At 40.0% G+C, this 25,573-nt stretch overlaps 2 protein-coding genes across 12 annotated transcripts in view; one reads left to right on the forward strand and one right to left on the reverse strand.

Annotated features, from left to right (window-relative positions):
- myocd (myocardin) overlaps positions 1–7,099 on the forward strand; it is a 122,596-nt gene extending 115,497 nt beyond the window's left edge. For 5 of the 8 annotated variants that reach the window (XM_038735269.1, XM_038735273.1, XM_038735271.1 and 2 more), the window contains 4 exons: positions 1,529–1,669; positions 2,088–2,216; positions 4,036–4,093; positions 4,265–7,099. In XM_038735269.1, coding sequence (XP_038591197.1) covers positions 1,529–1,669; positions 2,088–2,216; positions 4,036–4,093; positions 4,265–4,881 — 945 coding nt within the window. In that variant the 3' untranslated portion in view covers positions 4,882–7,099. The remainder of the gene's footprint in view (positions 1–1,528; positions 1,670–2,087; positions 2,217–4,035; positions 4,094–4,264) is intronic. The other 3 variants (XM_038735270.1, XM_038735272.1, XM_038735274.1) reach the window with 3 other exon arrangements.
- A 3,365-nt stretch (positions 7,100–10,464) lies between these two features.
- Positions 10,465–24,081, reverse strand: map2k4b (mitogen-activated protein kinase kinase 4b). 4 transcript variants are annotated; one of them, XM_038735277.1, is made up of 13 exons: positions 23,869–24,081; positions 22,124–22,159; positions 20,268–20,300; positions 18,987–19,089; positions 18,277–18,451; positions 16,919–17,038; positions 16,695–16,814; positions 16,546–16,597; positions 16,134–16,261; positions 15,596–15,673; positions 15,314–15,462; positions 14,577–14,622; positions 10,465–12,628 (listed from the first exon to the last, which is right to left on the reverse strand). In XM_038735277.1, the coding sequence occupies exons 1-13, from the start codon at positions 23,978–23,980 to the stop codon at positions 12,515–12,517; spliced, it is 1,266 nt and encodes a 421-aa protein (XP_038591205.1). In that variant the 5' UTR covers positions 23,981–24,081; the 3' UTR covers positions 10,465–12,514. The 4 variants fall into 4 exon arrangements, with proteins under 4 accessions (XP_038591205.1, XP_038591207.1, XP_038591206.1 ...); XM_038735279.1 differs by lacking the exon at positions 22,124–22,159; XM_038735278.1 differs by lacking the exon at positions 20,268–20,300.
- Between the last annotated feature and the right edge of the window lie 1,492 nt (positions 24,082–25,573).

The raw sequence follows: 25,573 nt of genomic DNA on the forward strand, positions 1-25,573 counted from the left end.
GAAATGCAAAATTTACTTTCATCAGAGAACATAACTTTGGACCACTCAGCAGCAGTCCAGTCCTTTTTGTCTTTAGCCCAGGTGAGACGCTTCTGACGCTGTGTCTTGTTCAGGAGTGGCTTGACACAAGGAATGCGACAGCTGAAACACCATGTCTTGCATACGTCTGTGCGTGGTGGTTCTTGAAGCACTGACTCCAGCTGCAGTCCACTCTTTGTGAATCTCCCTCACATCTTTGAATGGGTTTTGTTTCACAATCCTCTCCAGGGTGCAGTTATCCCTATTGCTTGTACACTTTTTTCTACCACATCTTTTCCTTCCCTTCGCCTCTCTATTAATGGGCTTGGACACAGAGCTCTGTGAACAGCCAGCCTCTTTAGCAATGACCTTTTGTGTCTTGCCCTCCTTGTGCAAGGTGTCAATGGTCGTCTTTTGGACAGCTGTCAAGTCAGCAGCATGATTGTGTAGCCTACAGAACTAGACTGAGAGACCATTTAAAGGCCTTTGCAGGTGTTTTGGTTTAATTAGATGATGAGAGTGTGGCACCAGGTGTCTTCAATATTGAACCTTTTCACAATATTCAAATTTTCTGAAATACTGATTTTGGGATTTTCATTAGTTGTCAGTTATTAATTATCAAAATTAAAAGGAATGAACACTTGAAATATATCAGTCTGTGTGGAATGTATACATTATACAAGTTTCACTTTTTGAATGGAATTACTGAAATAAATAAACTTTTTGATGATATTCTAATTATATGACTAGCACCTGTATACTATAATGCAAACATGCAGCTTAGTTGCAAATATTCCTGCATATACCATTGTTATTTACATTACAGACATATCCGTAATGAGCTCTGGGTTTGCCCTGTGGTGCTGGGAAGAAGCCTCAGAGCCTCCCTGCTCTGCTCCAGGCTTCTGTTTCATTGGTATAATTGGGGGAACCCAAAAACCATGGTTTACAGTAGTGAAATATTATCTCCATCAGTTCGTTTGGGTTCAATTTTGAATTGTTGTGGAAACATTTTCCAAATGATCCCAAAAAGCCAAATGCAATTTTTATTGGCCGATCAAATAAAAAGCAGACCAATTGAGTGGAAGAACCAACAACCTGGTAATATTCTTGCGGCTCATGGCGTTGCTGTGAGTTGCTAACATAAGCATGCTCACATGTTAGCATGCTGATATTTAGCAGGTAATGTTAATGTTAATAATGTTTCCCATCTTAGTTTTGCAAATGTTAGCAGCCTTGAAACGCTGAATAGCTGAGGAGGATTCATATTTTAACCAGATGATGGTGCTAGAGGAAAAGTCAGCAGATCATCAAAGTCTTTCATCCATTGGAAAATATGAATGTGTGTACCAAATTTTATGGCATCCGTCTACTAATTGTCTAAATATTTCAGTCTACACCAAAGTGATGGACTGACCTACCAACTGACATTGCTAGCATGGCTAAAACTTATCTTTATCTTTTTATGTATAAATGTTGTTTTCTTTTATTTAACTTTGGCCAACTACAGATGCATCATAAGAATGGTGGCCAGGCGGTGAACTGTTCTTATCCTTGCGACCAAAGAGGCCTTCAGGGAGTCTTTCCCAACTCAACTGACTGTGGCCACAGCGGCTCAGCCAAGGCTGAGAACCAGAGTATGCAACCAAAGGTAAACATTATGTCAACATTAAGGGCATTTGCGGTGTTGTCGGTGTCATGTACTTCATCTGAATCACCTCACATTCACGTAACCGTTTTTCTCTTTTCTATTAATTTGTGTTCTGTCTCTGACTCTATATAATTGTCTTTTGTTTTGAGGTTTATTGTCACTCTTGTCATATCTCTGCTCTTTAAAACAGAGTTCATCTGTTTTCATCACATATTCCTTCACATGTTGGTGACTTTTCCTTTACAAAAACACAACGCCAACCCTGTTTTTGAAATGTTTAATGTGATGAGATTATCGATCACACAGGCCTGATTTATAGTTCATTATGCTTAAAAAAATATGTAATACACTTACATTTGGTAAGCTCCCCTATTCTAATTGGTGCGCTAATGTCACTTTTCACCTATTTCTCATATAGATGTCAGTATTGCCCTCTCCTCGGCATGTTGGCCAAAAGTGCCAGGTCTCTCCCCCTGCCTTCAGTAGCTCAGATTCAGATGCATCTGACTTAAGACAGCCCCCATGCTATGAGGATGCAGTCAAGCAGGTAAACTCAAATTCATGCTAAAATTCAGTAGATAATGGCTGGCCAGAGATTTTATTTTCCCTATCGGCGTTGCTGTAATTCCACTTTTCCATCTGTCTGCTCATTTTTGTCACTGTAAGTCCACCTGTACTGCACCTCTTTTATTCATCCATTTGCTTTGTTCACTGCACTAACTTTTCACCCTTTACCAAGTCTAAAGCAGATTGGTGTTTTCGTTGTACAAAACATTTTTGAAGGCAGATGTAACTCTTACTAGTTGAGCTAAAGCAGGAATAAATAAATGTTTTTTAGTTGGAAAGATAGGTACAAGAGCCCAACCAATGAATTGGCCTTACATTTTTTGGGCTTTAATATATATGAATGTGAAGAATTTAATGTGTAAACGGATTCTTCTTAGAATTTCTCTGTTGCCAATAAAAACGTGTAGACAAATTTCTATGTAAAGGAAGTTTTTTCTGGGAAAATCCAAAGGATGTGACGTAATGAATGCTCTTGAGTGCCTTCTCTTCCGCATCAACAGTGTGCAACACTAGCTATCGTTAGCTTAGAAATGGAGTCCACTAACATCAACAAGCAACCGGCACCAACCACAAGAGAGACCAACACAAAGTCAAAGCTAAAATTACTGCAAAGCATGTGAAATGTATTATGTGGTTTTAGCTGGCTGAATATTGCTAACGTTAGCTTGCTTCCTAACACTGAGGAATTGCTAGCTAACGTAGCAAAATACTGTCTTGATTGGATAAAGTCAACAAGTTCATCCAGACTCCTGGCTGATAGATTGGCTGGGCTGCTGTTTGCAGGTTGCTTTGTCAGCTGGTGCTGCAATGAGGCCGGTGCTGGATCCATACAGTGTGGTTGGGTTGCAACTGGCTGGCTATCCTTGGTTTGCTTGCTCGCTAATGTTATCGCAAGCAAAATATTATCTGAGTGCATAATCAAGGTGGGAATCTCTCTCACTCGCTCTCTTAGGTCAAAGTTGGGTTAGTTAAGCTCTTATCCTGGATCTTTTCTTTGGACAATCGCTTGCGGTGGCGCTTGTTCCGGCTGGTCTAGCAAGGTAGTCGGAAGATGCTGTGGGCGGTGATTGTCTCAAGGTCCACAGCACTCCAATACCTGCACTTCCTTTTCCAACGTTGATGAATATATTTCTGTTGCAAACTTATAACTAACAAATGCTTTCAACTAGCCAAGACCGATGCAAGGCAGGGGCGGCCAACTAGCTAACTGTAACGTAAACTAAGCTGGAATTGGGCTGCTGGCCGTGGCTTGGCTGCGGGGTGTGGGCCTGGCATTGGTGGATGGGATGATTTACAAACGGGAAGCTAGTCAGTATCATGGAGTCAATGGTCCAAATAAGATTTAGGAACATCACAGATGGTAACGTTATTCTAAATGTGATTGTAATTTATTTTCTAGTTTTCAGTGTTCATTTCAGCGTTCAGTGTGTCACGTCACTGGTGGGCTGATGCCCAGGATGATGCTCGCTGAAGCCTACAGAGTGCGAGTGCGAACAACAAAATGCTGACTGCAGTTCAGTTAACGGCCACATGTGTCATTAATAACAAGGGTTTTCTGAAAGTTACACAGCAAACCTTTAAGCTAGAAAACCTAGTTAAAGAGTTTCATCTCAACCAATAGACTGGTCTGTCTCCAAGAAAAGTTTGTACTACCAAAACTCTATTCTGCAAGTCTATGTAGACTGCTTGAAAGCTAATGTTTTTTTATATATAAAATCCTTTGATATAATTGGATTTCATTTTTAATTGTTAAAACGTTTTTCAGTTGATTAAAAACAATCTGTTTATTACTTTTATAGCAACTGACCAGAAGTCAGCAGATGGATGAACTCTTGGATGTACTCATAGAGAGTGGAGGTAAGATGAAATTCCATAAATAATATTAGCACAGCTAGCACTGCACATGCAAGATAGTTTAAAAACTACATATCACCAAGTGCATTGGTTTGAAGTCAGTCTTGCCCCACACAGTGGCATTAGATTCCAGTACCTGCTGTGACCCTCCCTCCTCTCCTCTTTCTCTTCAAGAGATGCCAGCTAACGCCAGAGAAGAGAGGGAGAGGTCCTCTGTAACCAAAGTTGTGCCTCACATTACTGTGTCCCCAGGGTGTCCCGGACTCCTCATCCCGAGGTTCCACAGACACTACGAACACCTGTCCCCCACCCAGCTCCCTTACGACCACTCGGCCAATCACATCACTGAGAGCCACCTCGAGACTCTGCTGGGAAGTCCAATTGGACGGGGCGGGGAGATGGCCCTTCTTAAAATGGCTACCGAGAACGGGGGGCAGGAAGATGAAGGGAACAGAGATGGCGAAGGGTACGGCAGCCCACACAATCACCACCACCACCCTCACCCTCCCCAACAGGACAAACTTCTGAACAACAGAGATCTAATGGACACTCCTCTGTCGGCCATCAGCGCCAAGGTGTCCGCCGTCCCTGAGGTGCAAGGGATGGTCAGCATGACTTTCAGCGAGACGCCGTGGGAGACCATGGAGTGGCTGGACCTGACGCCACCCAGCTCGGCCACAGCCTATAATGTTGCTCCACCCAGTGGGCCCAGCATCTTCAACACAGAGTTCCTGGATGTCACAGACATTAACTTGAACTCTGCCATGGACCTTCACCTGGAGCACTGGTGAAAGAAACGCCGCCACCAAGTGCTGGCTAGCAACATGCTGGCCATCAACACAAGACACCAGCTTGCGGACCACTCCTATCAGCTATGAACATACCAAAGAACTATTGAATTCTACCTTAACAGCTTCAGTCCAAGTGCCAGAATTTGCCTCTTGTTATAATACATTGGGAGGTGACATTAAGTAGGACATCAGAAGTTGAATTACATAAATATATTTTGACATATTTTCTCCACTTCACTGAAATGAGGGTCTCATGTTGTAATTATACCCAGAATCCAAAGAGTAGGTGCTTTTTGACATGATCTTTGTCCTTTTTGGACAACGATGCGCACAACTGCCATATAAGTATGACAGTGGACACACATTCTAGTTAATGGAAATACATGATTACAGTGCTTTATACCAACACTTTATGCAATATCAGTGTTATGCCACCTAGACTTGAAGACACATTTTGACAATCATTGTATATTTTCTGAGTCTATGTTTGTATTACTGGAAAAAAAGAAAGGAATTACAAGGTGAATTGGATTGCTTAGGAAGGCCATTTTGTAAATATCTGAACTATCTGTACTGACAGAGACAAGTTGACGTCTGCATATTTTGTCAGTGGTGTGGGAGAAGACACAAACCACAAATCAAGTGTATTATGTAATCAGTTCATCAATTGATGTAAATATGACCCAAATTATCTCACTGCGCACCTCTAGTTAAATACACATTTGCCACAGTTTGCTTGTGCCTAGAAAATCTGTGTAGAAATGGTTCTCATTCCTTTGACGGACTTTTTTTTAATAGCTTCTTTTTGGTATTTGGCATATTTATCCACAGAATGACATTATGGAGAGAAATGACTGTCTGAACATTTGGTCTTATCTGTTTTAATCAACAAACTTTATTTGCGACCGCTTTTTATTACAAATTTTATACACCAGTTTCCCCTTTACAATGTATTATTAATTTGCTATTCCCTGAAAGCTGTTGACAGATATTAAGATAGAAAGCGCCAACATAAGTTAGTGTTTCTTTACTTGCAAAATCAGACAAATGTTAATGAAAAATACAACTTCATCTCTATTTTTATTTTTTTTTTGTCCTTACAAATTTCACCCTTTCTATTCCCAGGCCAATCACAGTTATTTATTTCGTGTTATTATATTTATACTTTATCTTGTATTTATACTGACATTCCTTTCTAGATTGGGGCTCTTTGATTTACCAGATTTTCCAGTGCTGCCATGTGACCACAGACATTTCTTTGTAAATCAATTCTCTTACAAATGTGATACGAAGTGAAGGAACCACTTGGAAAAGCCATGTTTTCTTAAATCACTTTTCTTTAAAGAATCATATAAAGTGGAAATTTCCATTATTAGCACTTGTGAATAGGAAAATGTAATATATTCAGATCTTTACTGTGAATACTGCATTTTAACACAGCATAAACATGTATCAGAGCCAGCCTAGACACACTAATGAGAGACTAAATCACCTCTGTCTGTCACCAGCACCTCTAGTGCTCACTGATTAACACGTTATATCTTGTTTGTTTAATCCAGGACATAGCACAACTTCTTTTGACACTTTTTTTTTTTTTTTTGGATTAAACTAATTAAATATATAGTGTTAATTAGTGCGCTTTAACCCCCCAATAAAGCTCAACCTTGGACTGAGTCAGGCTATTAGTTTGCTTGTGTTAAGCGGGTCCTGGCTCCAGCTTCATATTTATCAGACATATATGACAGTTGATTTTCTCATCTGACTGTCAGCAAGAGAGATAATAGGTATACTTTCCAAAATGTCAAACCATTGTTAAGCCAGTGGTCAATACATTTCTTGCATTTAAAGTTATGTCCTCAGTAAACATGGGTCTCACTTTGTGTTCTGTTTAGACCAAATATTGCTTTTTTTCCTGTTACTTATTAAGTGTTGCACTTGTTAAATGGGTTGTATGGTTACATTTAGGCTTTAATAATGCCCATCTTGAATATATGACAAAGCGGATATTCTTTACCTTCTGTGTTCTGTTGTAAGAATATCTACTGGCCTTTTTTATCTGGTGGGTTTCAGTTTGCAATAATTTTCCCTAATTAAGATAAGAAAAAATCACATCTGACAGAAGCTTCCATGTTGCTTGGCCACTGACTAACAGTAAACAGTATTTGCTTGCTTCCCTGTATACTACAGAAAGAAGAGCAATAAACTTTATCACAGCAAAGTAATTTCTACCGTCCTTTTTATTTTTCATTATTTATTGTACTATTCACAAGAAGCACACAATACAGGCTTTTCAATTTTTCCATGGGAAATTTATTTGTAACCCTCAATAAAGATACAATATTCATTGCCCTTAATATTTTATAATCTAATATGAACAATCTAGTAAATTGCAATATATACAACATGTACCCTGGGGATTCATACTCCCCAGTGGTAATTTAGCTTCCTGGTAATGTATCCCATTAAATCTGAAGACAGTTTGCAGTGGAACAGCGCCGCCTTGTGTGTCAAATGAGACTGTGGGCTTTCTCAGGGGTATACACTATTTCACAATAAAGATAGGAATGGAATAAACAGAGCCGACAGTATTCTTCATTTGAATTATAGAGAGACTCATGTCTAGTTTACACTGCATATCCACCAACTTGCTTGTAATGTCTTATCCCCTAGTCGGTTTTTAAAGGAGTGACCCAAAACTCACCGACATGACGGTGGCCTGTTTTCAACATGGCTGACATCTGTAGAGGCCTAGGTCATAGAATTTTATATAAAATGTAAAAGGATACTCCAGTGAATATTACACTTTTATGTCAATTTATTAGTCATCAGGAGTACTGTTCAGCCTTTGAAAACAGTAGTATAATGTCTGCTGCAGCTCTGGAGGAGTTGTGTCAAGTCTGAGAAAATTTCGCTGATGATGTCATCAGGGTCATTCTTTTTGGTTTTGGAGCTTTCCCCATAGAGAGCCCAAATCACTCGCTTCTGCTTCCGGCACATGGGACCTTATTTCGGGAAAAATATGTACAGTAGTCAACGGCGAGAGACTTCTCTTTTTATCCCGTTAGAATTGAGCTCTGAATTACACATATGATATTGTTCAATTTAAAATATAATTTCACATGTCGAGAAAGTCGCAGTTTGTCGTAAAACAGTAAAGTTACATATAGTTTTGTGTGAAACCCATTCAATGAATTACATCTCTCACCTCGCACAATATACACTCACCTAAAGGATTATTAGGAACACCATACTAATACTGTGTTTGACCCCCTTTCGCCTTCAGAACTGCCTTAATTCTACGTGGCATTGATTCAACAAGGTGCTGAAAGCATTCTTTAGAAATGTTGGCCCATATTGATGGATAGGATCTTGCAGTTGATGGAGATTTGTGGGATGCACATCCAGGGCACCACATCCCAAAGATGCTCTATTGGGTTGAGATCTGGTGACTGTGGGGGCCATTTTAGTACAGTGAACTCATTGTCATGTTCAAGAAACCAATTTGAAATGATTGGAGCTTTGTGACATGGTGCATTATCCTGCTGGAAGTAGCCATCAGAGGATGGGTACATGGTGGCTATAAAGGGATGGACATGGTCAGAAACAATGCTCAGGTAGGCCGTGGCATTTAAACATGCCCAATTGGCACTAAGGGGCCTAAAGTGTGCCAAGAAAACATCCCCCACACCATTACACCACCACCACCAGCAGCCTGCACAGTGGTAACAAGGCATGATGGATCCATGTTCTCATTCTGTTTACGCCAAATTCTGACTCTACCATCTGAATGTCTCAACAAAAATCAAGACTCATCAGACCAGGCAACATTTCAGTCTTCAACTGTCCAATTTTGGTGAGCTCTTGCAAATTGTAGCCTCTTTTTCCTATTTGTAGTGGAGATGAGTGGTACCCGGTGGGGTCTTCTGCTGTTGTCGCCCATCCGCCTCAAGGTTGTGCGTGTTGTGGCTTCACAAATGCTTTGCTGCATACCTCGGTTGTAACTCGGTTGTTATTTCAGTCAAAGTTGCTCTTCTATCAGCTTGAATCAGTCGGCCCATTCTCCTCTGACCTCTAGCATCAACAAGGCATTTTCACCCACAAACTGCCGCATACTGGATGTTTTTCCATTTTCACACATTCTTTGTAAACCCTAGAAATGGTTGTGCGTGAAAATCCCAGTAACTGAGCAGATTGTGAAATACTCAGACCGGCCCGTCTGGCACCAACAACCATGCCGCGCTCAAAATTGCTTAAATCACCTTTCTTTCCCATTCTGACATTCAGTTTGGAGTTCAGGAGATTGTCTTGACCAGGACCACACCCCTAAATGCATTGAAGCAACTGCCATGTGATTGGTTGATTAGATAATTGCATTAATGAGAAATTGAACAGGTGTTCCTAATAATCCTTTAGGTGAGTGTACGTCAGCAACATGTTAACGCAGTATGCTAGCTAACTTTGCTTGGTTGTTGCTAGCTAGGTAAGTTAGCCATGTTCCACGCAGAAATATATCTCACCTGATGTGTTAAATCCAACGGCTCCTGGTCCTTTTATCACATCATCCTCTCATGTAAGTTTTTCGAGGTTAGCTCCAGTAACGTTAGCTTCAGTCAAGGAGAGAAAGTTATGTCATATACGCGACTTTTGGGTTTGAGGGCTGTTTGAGGGTTTGTAATTTGTATTTTTACAGTCTGATACCTCAGACGTTTTACAACAAATGGCGCCAATTTTTATTTTAAATTGACAAACATACGTAATTCACAATTTAAACGGGGTCAAAATATTTGTTGTCCCTTGCCATTGACTACTGTACAATATTTTTCTGAAATAACATCCCATGGTGGTCCACCGGAAGGGGAGGGACTTGGGCTCTCTATATGAAGGACTAAAAGTCAGGATGTCTCGGTTTCTGCTGCACCAGTTTTGACCATTGTTTTAATCTGTCTCTTCCAAGGCTCCCAACTTTATGAAAGTACAATACTAAAAATCACTGGAGTAGCCCTTTAACAACAGCAATCCTTTAATGTAATAAAACTAAATGTAACAAAGCATACAGTGGGAAAAAAAAAAAAAAACTGACAATGTCAGTCTTAAAATGTGTATTTCCCACACGAATCGAAAAGAGTAACAATAATTGCAATACTCCAACAGATAAAAGATCAAACTGAGATCTTGTATCATGTGACAAAGCTGACTTTAAGTTACTTTATACTTTTGGCTTATTATAATAAAATTACTTTACATTATTAGTATTTGCTATGTTAAAGGATAAGGCTAGCAATATTCAATGTTATATTAAACCTGCAGTCACCCCTTTCTGACAGTAAGAGCAATTACACCACGCTGTCGACACAAGGCATATGCGGAACGTCACCACAAATTTAAGAACTCTGGCATGTACACTGCGAGTACAGAGAGATTTACCTGAAGAGGATAGGCTTAATCAGCATTGCGTAAACTGGAATGGCAAGGGCTTGAATGTAACGGACGTTCATTTATATGCAAAAGTCCTGCACACTAGCTTTAATGGGATTTGTTGACAAAAAAACAAAAAACAAAAAGAATATACACCATGCCGTCCTAATCCTTTAAAGTAATTTATTACATTACAAGTCTTGTCCCAGTCTTGAGTGCCACCGCCCATACAGACAGTTTGGTTAAGTAGCTAACTCCAAGTTGTGTGATGTTTGTCCACCAACTGCTGACTGGCACACATGCCTTTCTGAGAGGGAACGTCAGCAGGTGGATCTCAATAGTCTCAAGTTGCGGCCCCCTTCACCTGTCCTGATACGTTAAACTGCAGTCTATCAGTACCGGTGGAGGAAGAGAGGTGAGGGAACGCGTTTTAGACTATGGAGATACATCCCGAAAGTAGTACAGTTTTTGGCGTGGGAAAAAAAATTCTATCAGTGCAAGCCAGAGAGACATGCCGAGTCACGGAGGAACATGCTGAGTCTATGGTGACCTTATGAGTCAAATAGCAGTAACTATGTGAGGAGTGATCCTCCTCCTCCCCTGAAAGTTGTGTGGTTGAAGTGGACATTATGTCATTTAGCAGCATTCATGGTGCAATTTTTTAGGAAACCTTTGCCAGGACCGTTCGCAAAGGTAGTTATTACTTTTTGCCTTTGTATGGCAGCATGGTGGATCTGTGATCTGTGTGGATGAGCGGTTTAGCTGTACAGTGATATGACAGGAGGCTAAGGAGCTTTAGGGCTTGTTCTCAAACTGAAACACACACACACACACACACACGAGGACATAATGTCCCAAAGTAACTTTACATCATGCAATGTAACATTGTTTAGTCCCAGTTTGTGCCTTGTTTGAGTCAGAGATAAACATCCATTTTTCTGAAAGATAAATTGCTGATCTTGGAAAAAACCCACATGGTTGTTTAACACCTGCTGCAGTTCAAATGGTATTTCTAGAATATTCACAAGACCTTCTGCCCACCTGGATCTAAAAAGATTCTTTTTTTAGCCCACTTCCTAAGTTGCAACTTCATTACCAAATCCGAACAAAGATGCTAATGATAGCCAGCAATTACATATTGCATTGCTTCCCTTTTGCAACGTAAGCCAAAATGGAAACATTTTACTATTAGGTAAAATTGTATATATTAATGTAATTTGATATGCCATTTCAAGGTTGGGTCTATAACTAGAAAAATATCCAGATCAGCAAGACTCCCACGCCAGCGAATCTTATCAAAACCATGTGAAATTAGAGAACAACATAGAATACCTTTCGGTAACAAGTTTCTCCCTATATTTTTTAAATGACAGATGTATGGATTATATTTCAGAAAATGAGATGCTCAGCTCTGTGATTCATAAGCATTGATAATATAAGACATAAAAAGGTACAAACTGGGGCCAATACTGGATGTGTATGTCCCAATCATAGGTCAAGGCAAACTTACAGATTGCATATTGGAGGGGGAAAAAATAAAAAAAACAAAAAGAGGAGAGAAAGAGACAAGTAAGTAAAGCCACTCTACCGAATCAATGAGCTGTCCAGAGACAAGCACTTTTGCATACTCATTTCATTTACCGTGAGGGAAGGTGCCCACAACAAACTGCTTGAAAAGTGTGTGTGTTTAGACAGTAGGTCTATTGGCATACATCTCTACATGTTAACAATGCAGAAGTGAACACACATAATGCATATATAGTCCACAATGTACACTTCAAAAGGTGGCTATTTTTGTTCATATGTCACGAGTGTCACTGTTCAACATTTTATTTGGTAGATTCTGCATTTGCCTACAACATATTCAATATGCATACTCTGTTCCTTTTTCCCCACCCTCACATAAAAAGACGCGTTTCATTTTACTAAGACAACGTTATGTCTTCAAGTTTTTCCTGGCTGAAGATGAGAACAGTTCAGATTTCACTGACTTTAAAATGAGGTGACGGGAGGTGGAAGGGTTTGCTTACCAGCGCTCATCTCTTTGCACCGGGCAATTTGAACTGAAGTTCCTTTGTTCTTTGGAACGTGTGAATAAACAGGTGATCCTACGTAAATCTGATGGACAAGATGTCAAGCGTGGAATCTTAAAGCTGACTGTCCCATCGACTACATATTGGGTGACCCCCCCCCCCCCAAACTCCCCAGTCTAACCCCATCAGTCCACATACATAGGAGAGATGGGAGAGGCAGGGATCTGATCCAGGATGCGACATACGTAACTGGCGACATCCACGTAGCGCTCTTCGTACATCAGAATGAAGGGATGTTTCTGCAGGAGAAAAAAAAAAAAAGAAACAATTTACAGTGAGCTTTTAGGTTCGATGAAAATTCCTTCAAGTAGTCATAGTTGTGGTTCCTAAAATAGCCAGCTAATTTAAAGCTAGTGTCCTAAATCCTCAAATGTGCGTTGAACTGGTTGCTAGGAGAATAAGATAAATACATGCATAGTATCTCACAAAAGTGAGTACACCCCTCACATTTTGTAAATATTTGAATATATCTTTTCACTTAGGGGTGTACTCACTTTTGTTGCCAGCTGTTTAGACATTAATGGCTGTGTGATGTGTCATTTTGAGGGGACAGCAGATTTACACTGCAAGCTGTACACTACTACAACTACTTTACATTGTAGCAAAGTATCTTTTCATGTGACAACACTGAAGAAATGACAGAGAGCCCAAGTCACTCGCTTCTTTTTCCGGCTCATAGGACCTTATTTCAGGAAAAATATGTACGGTAGTCAATGGCGAGAGACAACTTATCTTTTTATCCCGTAAGAATTGAGCCCTGAATTACACATATGATGTTGGTCAATTTAAAATATACTTTTGCAAGCCAAGAAAGTTGCCATTGACTACCGTTACCAATATTTTTCTGAAGTTCCCATGGTTGTCCACTGAAAGGGGAGGGCTCTCTATAATCAAATATTTACAAAAATCTGAGGGGTTTGCACACTTCTGTGAGATATTGTATTTGACATAAACACATATTTTAGAGGCAGTAAAAAAAACTCCTATTTGGCAGACTATATTAACCCTATTTTTATATATATCTATCTATATATCTATATCTATATCTATATCTATATCTATCTATCTATATATCTATATATATATCTATATATCTATATATCTATCTATCTATCTATCTAATCTATATATCTATATATCTATATATATCTATATATATATATATATATATATATATATCTATATCTATATCTATATCTATATCTATCTATCTATATCTATCTATATATCTATATCTATATATATATCTATATATCTATATCTATCTATCTATCTCTATATCTCTCTCTCCACTTGGGGGCAGCAGAAGAAACTGGAAACAACACCGACATCATATTTAAAGTTATGGTGAATTTACACATCCAGCAGACAGAGCAACATTAGCATTCATTTGAAGTCCTAATTCTGGTCACCTGACAAATGTTGGTCCAATATTCACTCTACATTTAGCTTCAATTTAGTCACTACCAACTCCTGAGGAAAGTATTTAGCTTGCTAGCAAATTGATAATGCAAGATGCTCCGCTAAGTTCATGTGTACATGGGATTTTTCAAAGATTCTCCATGCAAAACAGCTTCCCACAACTTCTGGAAAGAGGTCGATAGGTGTATGAGTTTGTGGGCAGAACAAAACAAATGAGTGAAAAGAGGCAAAAGGGGAACTGTAAAGGTAGGTGATAATTGTCAGTAGGTTTGTCACTATGGGCAACACATTTCACAGTCATTTGACTCATTGTTGGCATAAAACATATTTAGTTAGTGCAGCTTTAAAAAAGGTACAAACGTTAAGTCAAATTCATTAGTTAAGGAATTAATTTCTTTGCCAAATGCAATTTTGCTATTCACACACTGAAGAATTCATAATGTGTCATGAAAGTAAACTATGCCCAAATTATAGTATGTCCCACTCCTCTTGTTACAGTGTGTCTGACCAGCAGAGGCTTTGTTGCTCAGGGAACAGCTGAAGATTTTAGGCACCATGATCAGGAGCACATGTTTAACTAGTAACGTTCTGTATTTTACACAAACTGTTAAATCTCCATAATATACTCTGTAAGTAGACCAGGTTACTTTAAAATCTTTTTCAGAACCATGGACAGCACCATTAAGACACTCATGTCATGTTGTGTGCTTGATGTACTGATTTGTGGAGTGTGTGTAAAAACTAAAGAACGGTCCAAGAACTTACCAGAAGCTCCTTGTACTTTGGCCTTTTTGATTCATCCTTTGTAAGGCTGGACAGAAAAAGAACACGCACAAAAACAAATCGAACTCCATCAGCATAGGGGGACAAGTATTCAGTGGCAGACTGCCCAGCATTTTAAACTGCCATGATTAGACGCACTTAGAACCAATTACTGAACAGCTATGACCGACTAAACACCTCCATTTGTGTGTGGTCTCAAGAATTAAGCAAATTATTAAAAGTAAGACAAACATTTTCGATTGTTTTCTGTTCAAATTGACTGTAAATGTGCACTGACATTGTGAAATGGTAAAAGGTTAACTACACTCACTTTTAGTCAGGAGATCATTTCAGAAAAAGGTTTTCACTTTTAAAATCTTTTCAAATATGAAAACAAATAACTTCACTAAAGGGCTGCTTACTGTGTGTTTTTTTTTTTAAGCTTTAAAACAAAAGGTCTATAAGCAAACTGTGTTTGCTCAATTGTCATACAGTTTACTCCACTCCACACACTGGCCACATGAGGACTACTGAGCAGCTCCATCCACTAATAGAGACCCTGAGATGTAGTTGAAAGCTCTAGAAAAAGCTAGTAAGTGGATGTTGAGTTAAGCTGGGAACTTTCACACTCAGCTGTTTGAGAATGTTTTCACTAAAACAGGATGTTAAATTAAGTGGTTTATTTCACACACTGCAATACTACTGATGTTGTGTGTATGACTTAATGTAACGGTGCTTACCATAGGTTAACAAAGTTGATGAACTTGGGGGAGAACTGCCTCTCCTCCGAGTTGCTGAGCTGGGGAGGCTCACCTTTCACCACTTGTGTCAGCTGATCAAACACACTATTCCACTTTGGGTAAGGAAATCTTCCTGTGGCCAGCTCGTACTGAAAGCAAACAAACCAGGGACTTTGAAGGACCGGCAGACCTTATTGGCCCTACAGCCCTGTCAATTCAAATGTGTGCAGACATAACAAGAGGTCAGAGTTCACATTAAGCAGATGACAATATTTCTCTTACCAGGGTGATTCCTAAGCTCCACACATCAGACCGGACATCATAGCCTTGTCTGGAAGCACTGGGATCTATCCTTTCAGGCTGAAACACACACACACATTTTTTTGTCAGGGTCAAAATCTGAGCTGAGCCTCAAACCCGATTAAGATCCAACTTGTTCCTATGGGAGCTTGAGCCTAGTCCATTGCAGTGCTGTGGCTGGTTTTAGTTTGTTGAATTAAACACTCTGTAGTATTTGAATAACACCTTTCTATTCTTCTGACCATTCAAAACACTGTTACACAACATCACATCCATTACATAGATGTAACAACCATTGTGTGCAACCCGCTCCATCTCCTGAGCCATAGCTGCTAAATGGCATCAGACAATACTGTAAACAGCCTTTTATTCATTTGTGTTCAGTAAAATGTGAGCCAGGAAAGCTCGTCAGTTTTGAATGGCCGCACCTGCACGCCAACTCAGCAAGACACTGTTTCAGTTTATCTGTCTGACAGATTGACAGCTGTCAGTTGTTAAGTCACTGCTTTGGATCGCTTACCGCCATGTAAGGTCTGCAGCCTGCATCTCTGGTCTTGGCTATGGAGTCCACCAGCTGACCGCTGATGCCGAAATCACACAGCTTGATATTACCCCTTCGGTCCATTAGAATATTGGAAGGTTTGATGTCTAAAATGAATACAGAGTAGGAATAATAGAATTGATTCACATTTTTTCGAATGCAAATGCTGATATAAATGGTTTTGATACTGCCAACAGAATATTTTTTTGACATTAAAAAAAAAAAAACTTAATAGTATGAAAGAAATTCACCATCATTTTTATTTGTGTACAAAGGGACTGTGCGATTGTTAAATGCAATTAGATGGCTTGTACTCAATATTCCATATTTGACATGAATTTTAATTAATTTACATTTTACACACACACACACACACACTATTAAGTCTCACCTCTGTGAATTATTTTCAAGTTTTCTTTTAAGTGGTTCAGTGCTTTAACGGTCTGTTGAGGGCAAAATAAAAACATCACTTATGTTGTTTCGACAATACGCACGGTATGAAGTCAACATGCATAAAGACAAAGGGACTCATCTACTCACGGCTAATGTTATTTTGCCTAATATTTCCTCTGGAATGACATCATCTAATGAACAATATACATATTTGTAGAATTTGTCTAATGAGGTAGACATAAGTTCCATACAAATCCAACAGTCTCCCTGAAACAAAGAGTCAAAGGTTAGTTTTCCTCACATGTCTACAAAACCATCTGTCTGCTGATATGAGCATGATGAGGTACAAGCTCAGTGAGTTCTAGTCAGACCTCTCTGAAGAGAGCGCCGTAGAACTGAACAATGTAGGGACAGTCACTACTCCTCATCACCACGTCAAGGTCCATCAGCAGCTGCTTCTGCTCCTTCTCGTCCACTGTGGAGCGAATCCTCTGGGAGACACGGCAAAACAAGAACACATTTACAATTCTGACCAATTCCTACTTTCCAGTTTATTTCACTTTGTGCTACAGAGATATGAGAAGCTTATTTGTGTAAAAAACAGGAATGCAAATGAATTCAATTTTCTTTTATGTGTTGCTGTGGTTAGTTGACCAAAGCAGCAAACACACTGTGCCATCTTGCAGCTTCACTGCATGCTTTGCTCGCTATCAGAGCCAATGATGATAAGGGTCTAACTGGTCAATAATACCTTTGAAGACTAAGGAGATGGAGAACGCCAGGTGTAAATGTGAAGGCTTGTGGATCAGATGTCCAGATCAAGTATCCAGACAGAGACTCGCATGTTTGGTAAAACACTGTTTTCCACAGGTGATTGTCAAAATAACTTCCTCCTGGTGAGGGTTTGTCTGTTTGGCCCCTGCCACGACTTGCTACTGGTTTGTAGATGTGGTTAAGATTGTAGCAGATGATGGAAAGGCTCTCTATAGAGAGAGAGTTTTTTTTTTCTTTTTTTTTTTTTTTTTAAGAGTGAGTTCCCTATTTTTAAACCAGAAACAGTCGCTATATCGCTCTCAAAGCCACCAGACTCCCTTGAGGAAAAAAATAAAAATTTAAATTAAAAAATAAACGCGCGCAATTTCACCTCACAGAACACGGCAGTTGCTTGTCTACCGCTGCCTGGGTCGGTTAGTTTGCTTATGTGTTTGTGTGAATTTGGTCCTGAATCCTTTCCTTAATATTAATGTTTTCATACACCTATAATATTAATCTGAGCCCGTCAGTGCCAAACACAAGCACTTAAGTGGACGTACTTTGAGTGGATGCAATTCCCTGCGAGGATTACGTTGCAGCCATCTTTCGCTGCAGCCGACTGTAGCGCGCTCGCTCACTACTGGACCAATTTCAAAAGACTTTGTCCCAATTAGTCACATAGACACAAAAACATGGGAAAATAGGGTCCAGGTTGAAAAATACTTAAGTTACCCTTTGATTGGATTCTACAGATGTTTCTACAAACTACAGGTTGGACAGATTTTTCCCCTTTATTTTCCTTGCAGGTGCTTCCCATGAACAAAAGTACCGCAGAAATTCCATAACTTGGCTGAAGCAACAATTCTGCTTAGCGGCATGGCCTTAAAGGCAAAGGTAACGCCTTCTGTATTTTGAACTGATTTATTGTTGGTTTGGAAGAGTTAAACTCAGGTGATTGTGTTTATCAGCAGGTCACCTTGACAGCCATGATCTGGCCCGTGGGTTTGTGGACCATCTTGTTCACAGAGCCATACGCCCCGCGACCAATCTCCCCGAGGTCTCTCAGATCCTCTGCTGTAAAGTCACAATGCTGCTCCGGAGAGATCTTCAGCTTCCCCGACGACTCGATGCTGTGTGTCCGCAGACGCTCTCTGGGAGGAGCCCGGAGGACGGGATCGGATGGGATCAGACAGGATTGGACGAGGCAGCGTATGAAACAGTAGGAGGAAGAGGCCACAGGAAGGGGACGGAGCAGGAAGAGACAGCGTGGAGCCATGAGAGGAACATGCATTTTAGATTAATGTGGATATGATAAATATTTTATCAGCAGACCCCAAGCTTCTGTCAATCTGAACCATTTAAAAAAGGTCCCATGAGGTGACTTTCTAATCTGATCTTTCCTACGTCATTACACTCCTTGATGGGAGTGAAATATGAAAAGGGCTGGAGAGAGATAGCAAACTGGTCAATGACAGAAACTGTTGTGCATAAATGATGCTGCATTGGACATTTTTAAAACACCCCATTAAAAGGTTTTTGCTGCCCTCTAGTGGTTTAGCCGCGCAGTTCAACAGAGGGCATTTCTGATTTCTGATTCTTTGAGAGAGTGTGTTTTTGGTTCCAAAGAAGAGAGATCAGAACGAGTCATTTTTCTTGTAGAATGTTTAAGACCCATCGGCTACTCACATGTGAGGGTTCTGGAAAGACGGAGGCGTTGGATTGAGCGGGAGCCTGGAGGCCGGTTTCACTGGAGGGTTGGCGAAATTCAGCTTCAGAGCTTTACGTTTACCTGGCAGGACGAAGAGAGAAACAGATCCAGATTCCCACAACATGCACACCACACAGTGGGTTCAACCAGCCGGTGCCAACAGAGGACACACAGTGCGGCTTACCTCGGCAACTTCAGTCTCTACACGCTTGAGATAAGCCTTTGCATGTATGCAATGAGCAACTTTAACAAATTTGTGCCACAAAATATTCAGTGGCCCAAGTACAAGCAGATAATTGTGCTTTGTACAATTAAATCTGACTAATAAATCAGTAGAACAGTGAGGAGAAACAGGAGTTAAAGATCCAGTCCACTGTGAGCCGTTTTCATACATAGACTGACCTTAGGGTTATCTCAAGCTCTTCTCAAGATCAGATGAAGCACAAAAATCATTTTGACACAAGCCCAGTTCCCAGATGTTCAGGGGTTCCCAATACTCTGATACTACACCAGTTCTTTGAGCTGTATAAGGCATATTTTTGCCCAAATAATTTATATTTTAAGTTATTGGAATTGTTGTTCCTGCAACAGAGCCAAAGGGGGCCTTACTGCAGGATACTGATATTGGGAATCCCTGTCAAAAAAAAAAAAATAATAGAAGAAATTCTACTTACAACTTGCAAAAAAAAAACAAAAAAAACATTAAAAATATATAGTGCAATTCAAACCTGAAAAGTTCCCTTAAGATGGCAAAGTGACCCAACACTTAAATAGCACTTCTTTCCAATTTAAGACTGAATCAAGTCAACAGTGTCAGTAACATTAAGGGTATATTAGGATGCATCTCCAGAATATACATGGCAATTAGGCTAGCTTCTGTGCAACGTGCCGAGTGCAAGCGTTGAGTTGTCTTTGCTATGCCCCGTTCTTGCGTGCAACATATCCCTTTTTAACCTTTAAGCCCCGGTGCAAATGGATCGCTCTTGGCCATAACTGAATTTATGAACAGTGGACAGACTCCCCAACTACCAGAGCACCACACAGGCTGATTCAATAGTATACAGTGGCATCCTTTCACCTATGATATCCAATTAAATACGATGACAGACGCATCAAGAATCTGGAGCTCAATAGACCAGTTGGCATCAAACGATTGAACAGAAACAATGAAAGTCAGTGAGGAAAGGAAACCACTTTAGACTACTGAAGTGTACCCACAAAGAGTAGAGGTGTGCTTCGTGTGCGAGTCTATTGCTTACTTTGGGACACTCCAGACAGGTTTATCTGAAACCCTGAAGTAAAGAAAAACATTTTACTACATTTTCCTCGGGCTTGTTTTAGTGCGAGTGGGTCCTTATTCAGAAGTGCCATCCCAGCAAGAGCCTATGCTGAAAGTGAAACACAGGTCAGGTTACTCTGAATGGGCTTTGGCTGGTGAATGAATCACCATATTTTGGTGAAACTGGTTAAGTGCACTGCCATGCAACTGTACGTGTCACTTGATGAGGTTCCACTGCGTTCACAGTGGACTGAGGAACAGTACAATTTTAAACATGTTTAGTCAAAACTAGCCCAATAGCAGAATGTATTAAAATGACTTCGATGCTTTGGCTTCTTCTCCTGCAGTTTCAAATTCAATTTAGTACCTTTAGTGCATTATACAAAAATGAATGATGCCAACATTGAAAAGTGGCTGTGCTGCTGCTCTTCATCTGGCATATAGCACTTAGTATGTCAGTCACGTTCCACTGGCAAATACCTCTCCCCACCAGCATTTGATGATTCAATACTTGCATATATGCCACTGCTGACTATTGGTATCCTGTCGCTGTGCGCCACATGACAATGACATGCCACTCATGTTCCAGTGACAGGTAGCACGTTTCACTAGCAGATACCATGTCCAACTGGTGACTTAGTATCTACTTTTTGGACTCATAACATCAGAGGATTGGAGATTAGTAGTGCTATCTGTTTCACAATGACTTCATCTATACCTCGGCTTAAAAAGGGAGCATTGTACAGTGTTGCGTGTTCTTGCAAAACAGAACACAATTCTGATAGCCAGCTGCATGTTACTGAAGTTATGAACGTCATTCAGCTTAGCAGGGCTAGGCGTTGCTACATATTAGCCCTGTACAACTAACAGTATGCCTTGACAAAATTTGACCACTGACGCGAGCTGTATGCCAACAGCATTGTCACGTATGACGAATACCATTACCACAGCAGTGGAATATGTACCTAAGACTCATCTTATGCCAGTGAGCATATGCAATATACCATTTCTATATGTCATATGCCAGTCTTACAGCGGTGACATGCCAATAGCTGAAGTGGCATACCACTAAGTGCCGATGGAGAGGGGCAGCCATCTGTGGAACACCAGGGACCAGCTGTTTAGAAGTGACACATCAGTGACATACCATAATCAGCAGAGACATACGTCAGTAAGAATTGGTATATGGCAATGGGAAGTCGTATTCGCCAGTGGAACGTCACTGACATTCTGCCAAGCCAGCAGGACAGCAGCAGTGTGGACAGAATCACCCTGATGTCACACTAACGTCACTTCCAGGTGGACAACTGGCAGTTGATGTGAGATGTGGTGTAAAGATGTGTTCACTTCAGTTGTCATCTTTCCATGGCATTTCACTAAGAGTTGGCACTAAAACCACATTTTGATATCTGTGCCGCTAAGAAAAAAAACGCTCCTGGATGGGGTTGCGTGTAGTGTCTCAAACTAAGATCACTGTAATATGGAAACATGAATTAAAAACATGCAGCTAAGTGGATAAAAAAAGCCGGGGGAAAAAAATGTTTAACAAAAATTAAAAAATAAATAAATATATAAAATAGACATCAAATTTGGAAACAAACAGAAAATGACAGAAACTGTTGTGCATAAATATGATGCTGCATAGGACATTTTTAAAAACATCCCATTAAAAAGGTAGGGGGGAAAAAGGTAGGGGGGAAAAAAGGGGGGGGGGGGGGGGGGACAGGGGGCATTTCAAGGAATTAATTTGCCAAGATGTGTCCTAACCAAACAGTGTAAACAACAACAAAAAAACACCAACAGCAGACTGAAACCTAGTAAAGTAAGAGTGAATACCTGTTTCATTTTGACATCTCCAGCAGGTGTTGGTTTCTGTAAGGTTCAGATAAAACATTTGATACTAGACATCTGCCACAAAGTAAGAACATGCAACTCAGATCTGCTGACCACTGGACACATGGCTGCACTGCTCTGATTAGGTTAGGGTTGCTAAAAGTCAGTCAGTAAATGTCCATCCGTCCATCCATCCATTATCCAGAAGCTACCATCAACACGTCCATTATCGGACAAGACTCTGTGTGACTTGCTGTACGTCTTTGTCTTGTAAGATTTAGACAGCATTGCGTTCAAACGTTTATAAGTAACAAAATAAGATCCACATTCAGTTTGATCCCAAATTAGCGACAACGCAACAAACCACAGATTCATACACCTCAGCTGGCACCGGGTGGTCCTCTATGGTGATTTAACAGCAGACACTGCCATGGCTCATGGCATCTTATCGAAACATTTGTGAAGGATATATTGTCCAAGAGGCAAAAAACTGTTGTTGGCTTGCTGTAGGTTTAGGACCCAGCCAGGCTTGGCTTTCCGTCCGATAATGGGTTTAGAGTGTGGACTCGGGGGCTAACGTTAAGTTACACTGTTGTTTATTTCATGTTATCACATTATTTAAAAGGGCTGAAATCTCCGTGGCGTGTAGTCAAACGACTGAAGCAAAGCATATTAATCAACAAAGTTTTACGAATGTTGACATGGTGGATAATATACAATATCTATATTTAATTGTATTGTTTGGATCATTTATTTGCCATAGACAGCGGTGCGTTCAAACGGTGGCCTGGCTTTGAAGATTGAAACACTTCACTTGCAGGCCTTGATAGTAACGTTAATGTTCCTTTTAACTTAACGTTAGCAGCCTGGTGCAAGTAATGTCGGTGAATAGACATTCCCTGAACGCAGTGTCATACATTTTGGATTTAGAATTTGTTTCTAATGGAGGGTCATGTCAGACTCAATGAATGAAAACACTTCACTTTGCCTCTACAGGTCTGTAGGTTCAGCAGCTAAAAAGGGGCTAACCTGGTAGCCATGTAGTATCAGGCAGCTACTTCAAGCTAGGCAAAGAAAGCTAGAGCCTTAGCGGAAACGGCACAAGCCTTCAAAATAAAATTCTACAGCGCGACAAACTGTTAACAAGACTATCAAAAGGGTTGGATTAATTCACAGTGCGGATTTGATTGGTTTAATACTAAAACAATACTTGTAGATTAATATATTTTAATAATTAGATGTATTCTGTGTATCATGTCAACATTGAAACTTGTAATACTAGGGCCTGAATACTAACTTGACATGCCCAGTATCTGTCAACAACATGCCATAAATTAATTTAAGAGAAATTATGAGTGACCTTGCATGTAGGATTGGTAACCGTTAGTATTCCACCATCCTGGATAAATAGATCACTACATTTTCTAACAATACAGAATTATAAAATACCAGGTTAAGTTATAGCACTTAACAGAACCAGTCCATTTTACATTTACATTAGCAGAACAAGATAAAATTTTAAATGGAGCTTGTTCATGTATATGAACTTATCCAACAAAATGTGAACCAGTATGAAATGAACAAACGTGGGGTTGTTTTGAAAGTTATGACCGGAAAGTATGAATTATTCTGTCTGACTTTACCACGGTTTTTCTGCTTCTGGGAAGCTACAAGCTACCTTTTCCCACTAACTCCAGTGTCTTCAGTTGAAACTGAAAAATGATGGAATAAAAGCCACTGTCGCCTACCTTGCATGCTGCTGCTGTGCGTCTGCGGGTGGAAATGGTGCGACGCGGTTCCTACAATGCTGCTACTGTTGCTGGAGCTTGAGGAGTTGCTGTCAGGACTGGGAGTCGCCATTGTTGTGTTGGATTCCGGCAGCAGCGCTCAGGCTGCAATGCAGAGTGAAACTTCGCCCTCTCTGCCTCCAGAAGGGACGCTGATGTAGACTGTGTGTACAGCGCCACTGTGCTGCAGCTGCGCCACGGCCACGTCCGTGCCGCTGATGCCTTCAGGGCCTGTCGGAAAATACACCCAATCACGACTTGACAGCGATATATCATATTTCTGTCACTTATGCAAGTCAGCGCGCTCTGTACATAGTATACTCCACGTCCTACATTGTAAATACTGCCTGAACTCATTTCATTTTCATCTTGTGTGATTCAACAAAACAGTGGACACAATTAAATCTTCATTATTGCTGTTGTCATGGCACATTGTCCCTCCTGTTTCACAACTGTTTGTGTTGTTTGAATCACACAACGTAGCATATTCATTTTTTTATATTTCATTTACATTTCACAGCTGCATTCTTGTATTTATTGGATCATGTCAAAGCTAATCTAGTTTAGTGTTTAGCTTGAAAGTTCTTGGCCTTTGAAAAAGTTTGACAAAATAACTATGACAATGCCATATACAGCTACATATCACATGTCCATACTTATGTCGATAAAAACTGTGACATGCTGTTGAAAGTAAAAGCAAGGGGACCCTGAATGCATATTGTTTTTCTAGTATTATTATTCCCCATACCATCTCTTCCAACTTTTTTACATAGTCATTTTGTCATTATCTCAGTGTTTATTATGACTCTGTTTTATGATAATTAGCGCAATCACCTCATTTTCATCATATTGTCAACATTGGGGTTCATAACTTCAAGTGATATGTGTGTTAAATATAAAATAATAATATAAAACTCAAATTTACTTTACTTTATTTCAGATAGGACGCTTGTATCTACCAGCATAAGATTCCAGAGATGTGACATTTAGCTGGGCACAGAATTGCAACTGCTGCTGGTATGAAGAATTTTTTATCCATCAAATTGTTTTACATTGTAAATCATACTGATGTGCACCTGAAAACTGGGTATTATATACACTTATAGTTACAGTGCACTGATTAAATACTACAGTGCACAATACATTGCTCAGCAAATAATACTGAAAAAATCAGAATCAGCAAAAAGGCTGCAATTTTAATAACTTATTTAAATATGTGAAAATTATGTCATTGAACCTTCAGATTAAAACACAACACTTAAGGGTATTTGAGATACTGTATTTGTTCTGCTTTTCTCTTCCCGGATGGGAGATTGATGCATGGATATTATTTACTTGTTAAGTGACTCCTGTAAAATTCTCTCTCTCATTCAGAGAATGTTAAAAACATCCTCTAAATGTTCCAGTCCAGAACACACTTCTTTAAATCCCAAGATATCCCAAAAAGTTTGCCTTGACAGTTTCAGTAATCTTTAAATTCTAATTACAGCATGTGTCATATTGCCCCGTGATCTGCGCCACTTTGACGACACTCGATCTCTGATCCTCCTGCACCAGGCCTCAGCCTTCAGATCAAACTCAGACAGAAACCACATAAATAAGAGCTTGTTTTGTCCAAGATCTCGCTGAGCTCATGTGTTGGAGCAGGTACATCAGTGGTACTTGA

Source organism: Micropterus salmoides, unplaced genomic scaffold (genome assembly GCF_014851395.1).
Source record: "Micropterus salmoides isolate LMB-PRFRI ecotype aquatic unplaced genomic scaffold, ASM1485139v1 Ms_hic_scaffold_21, whole genome shotgun sequence".
In the NCBI taxonomy this organism is placed as follows: domain Eukaryota; kingdom Metazoa; phylum Chordata; class Actinopteri; order Centrarchiformes; family Centrarchidae; genus Micropterus; species Micropterus salmoides.

Coding starts and splice junctions, on each gene's coding strand:
- map2k4b (XM_038735277.1), bottom strand. CDS start 23,980: ATGGCGACTCCCAGTCCTGACAGCAACTCCTCAAGCTCCAGCAACAGT. Junction 14,623..15,313: donor ATCAACTTTGTTAACCTATG/GTAAGCACCGTT, acceptor TTTTCTGTCCAG/CCTTACAAAGGATGAATCAA. Junction 12,629..14,576: donor CAAAGTACAAGGAGCTTCTG/GTAAGTTCTTGG, acceptor TTTCTCCTGCAG/AAACATCCCTTCATTCTGAT.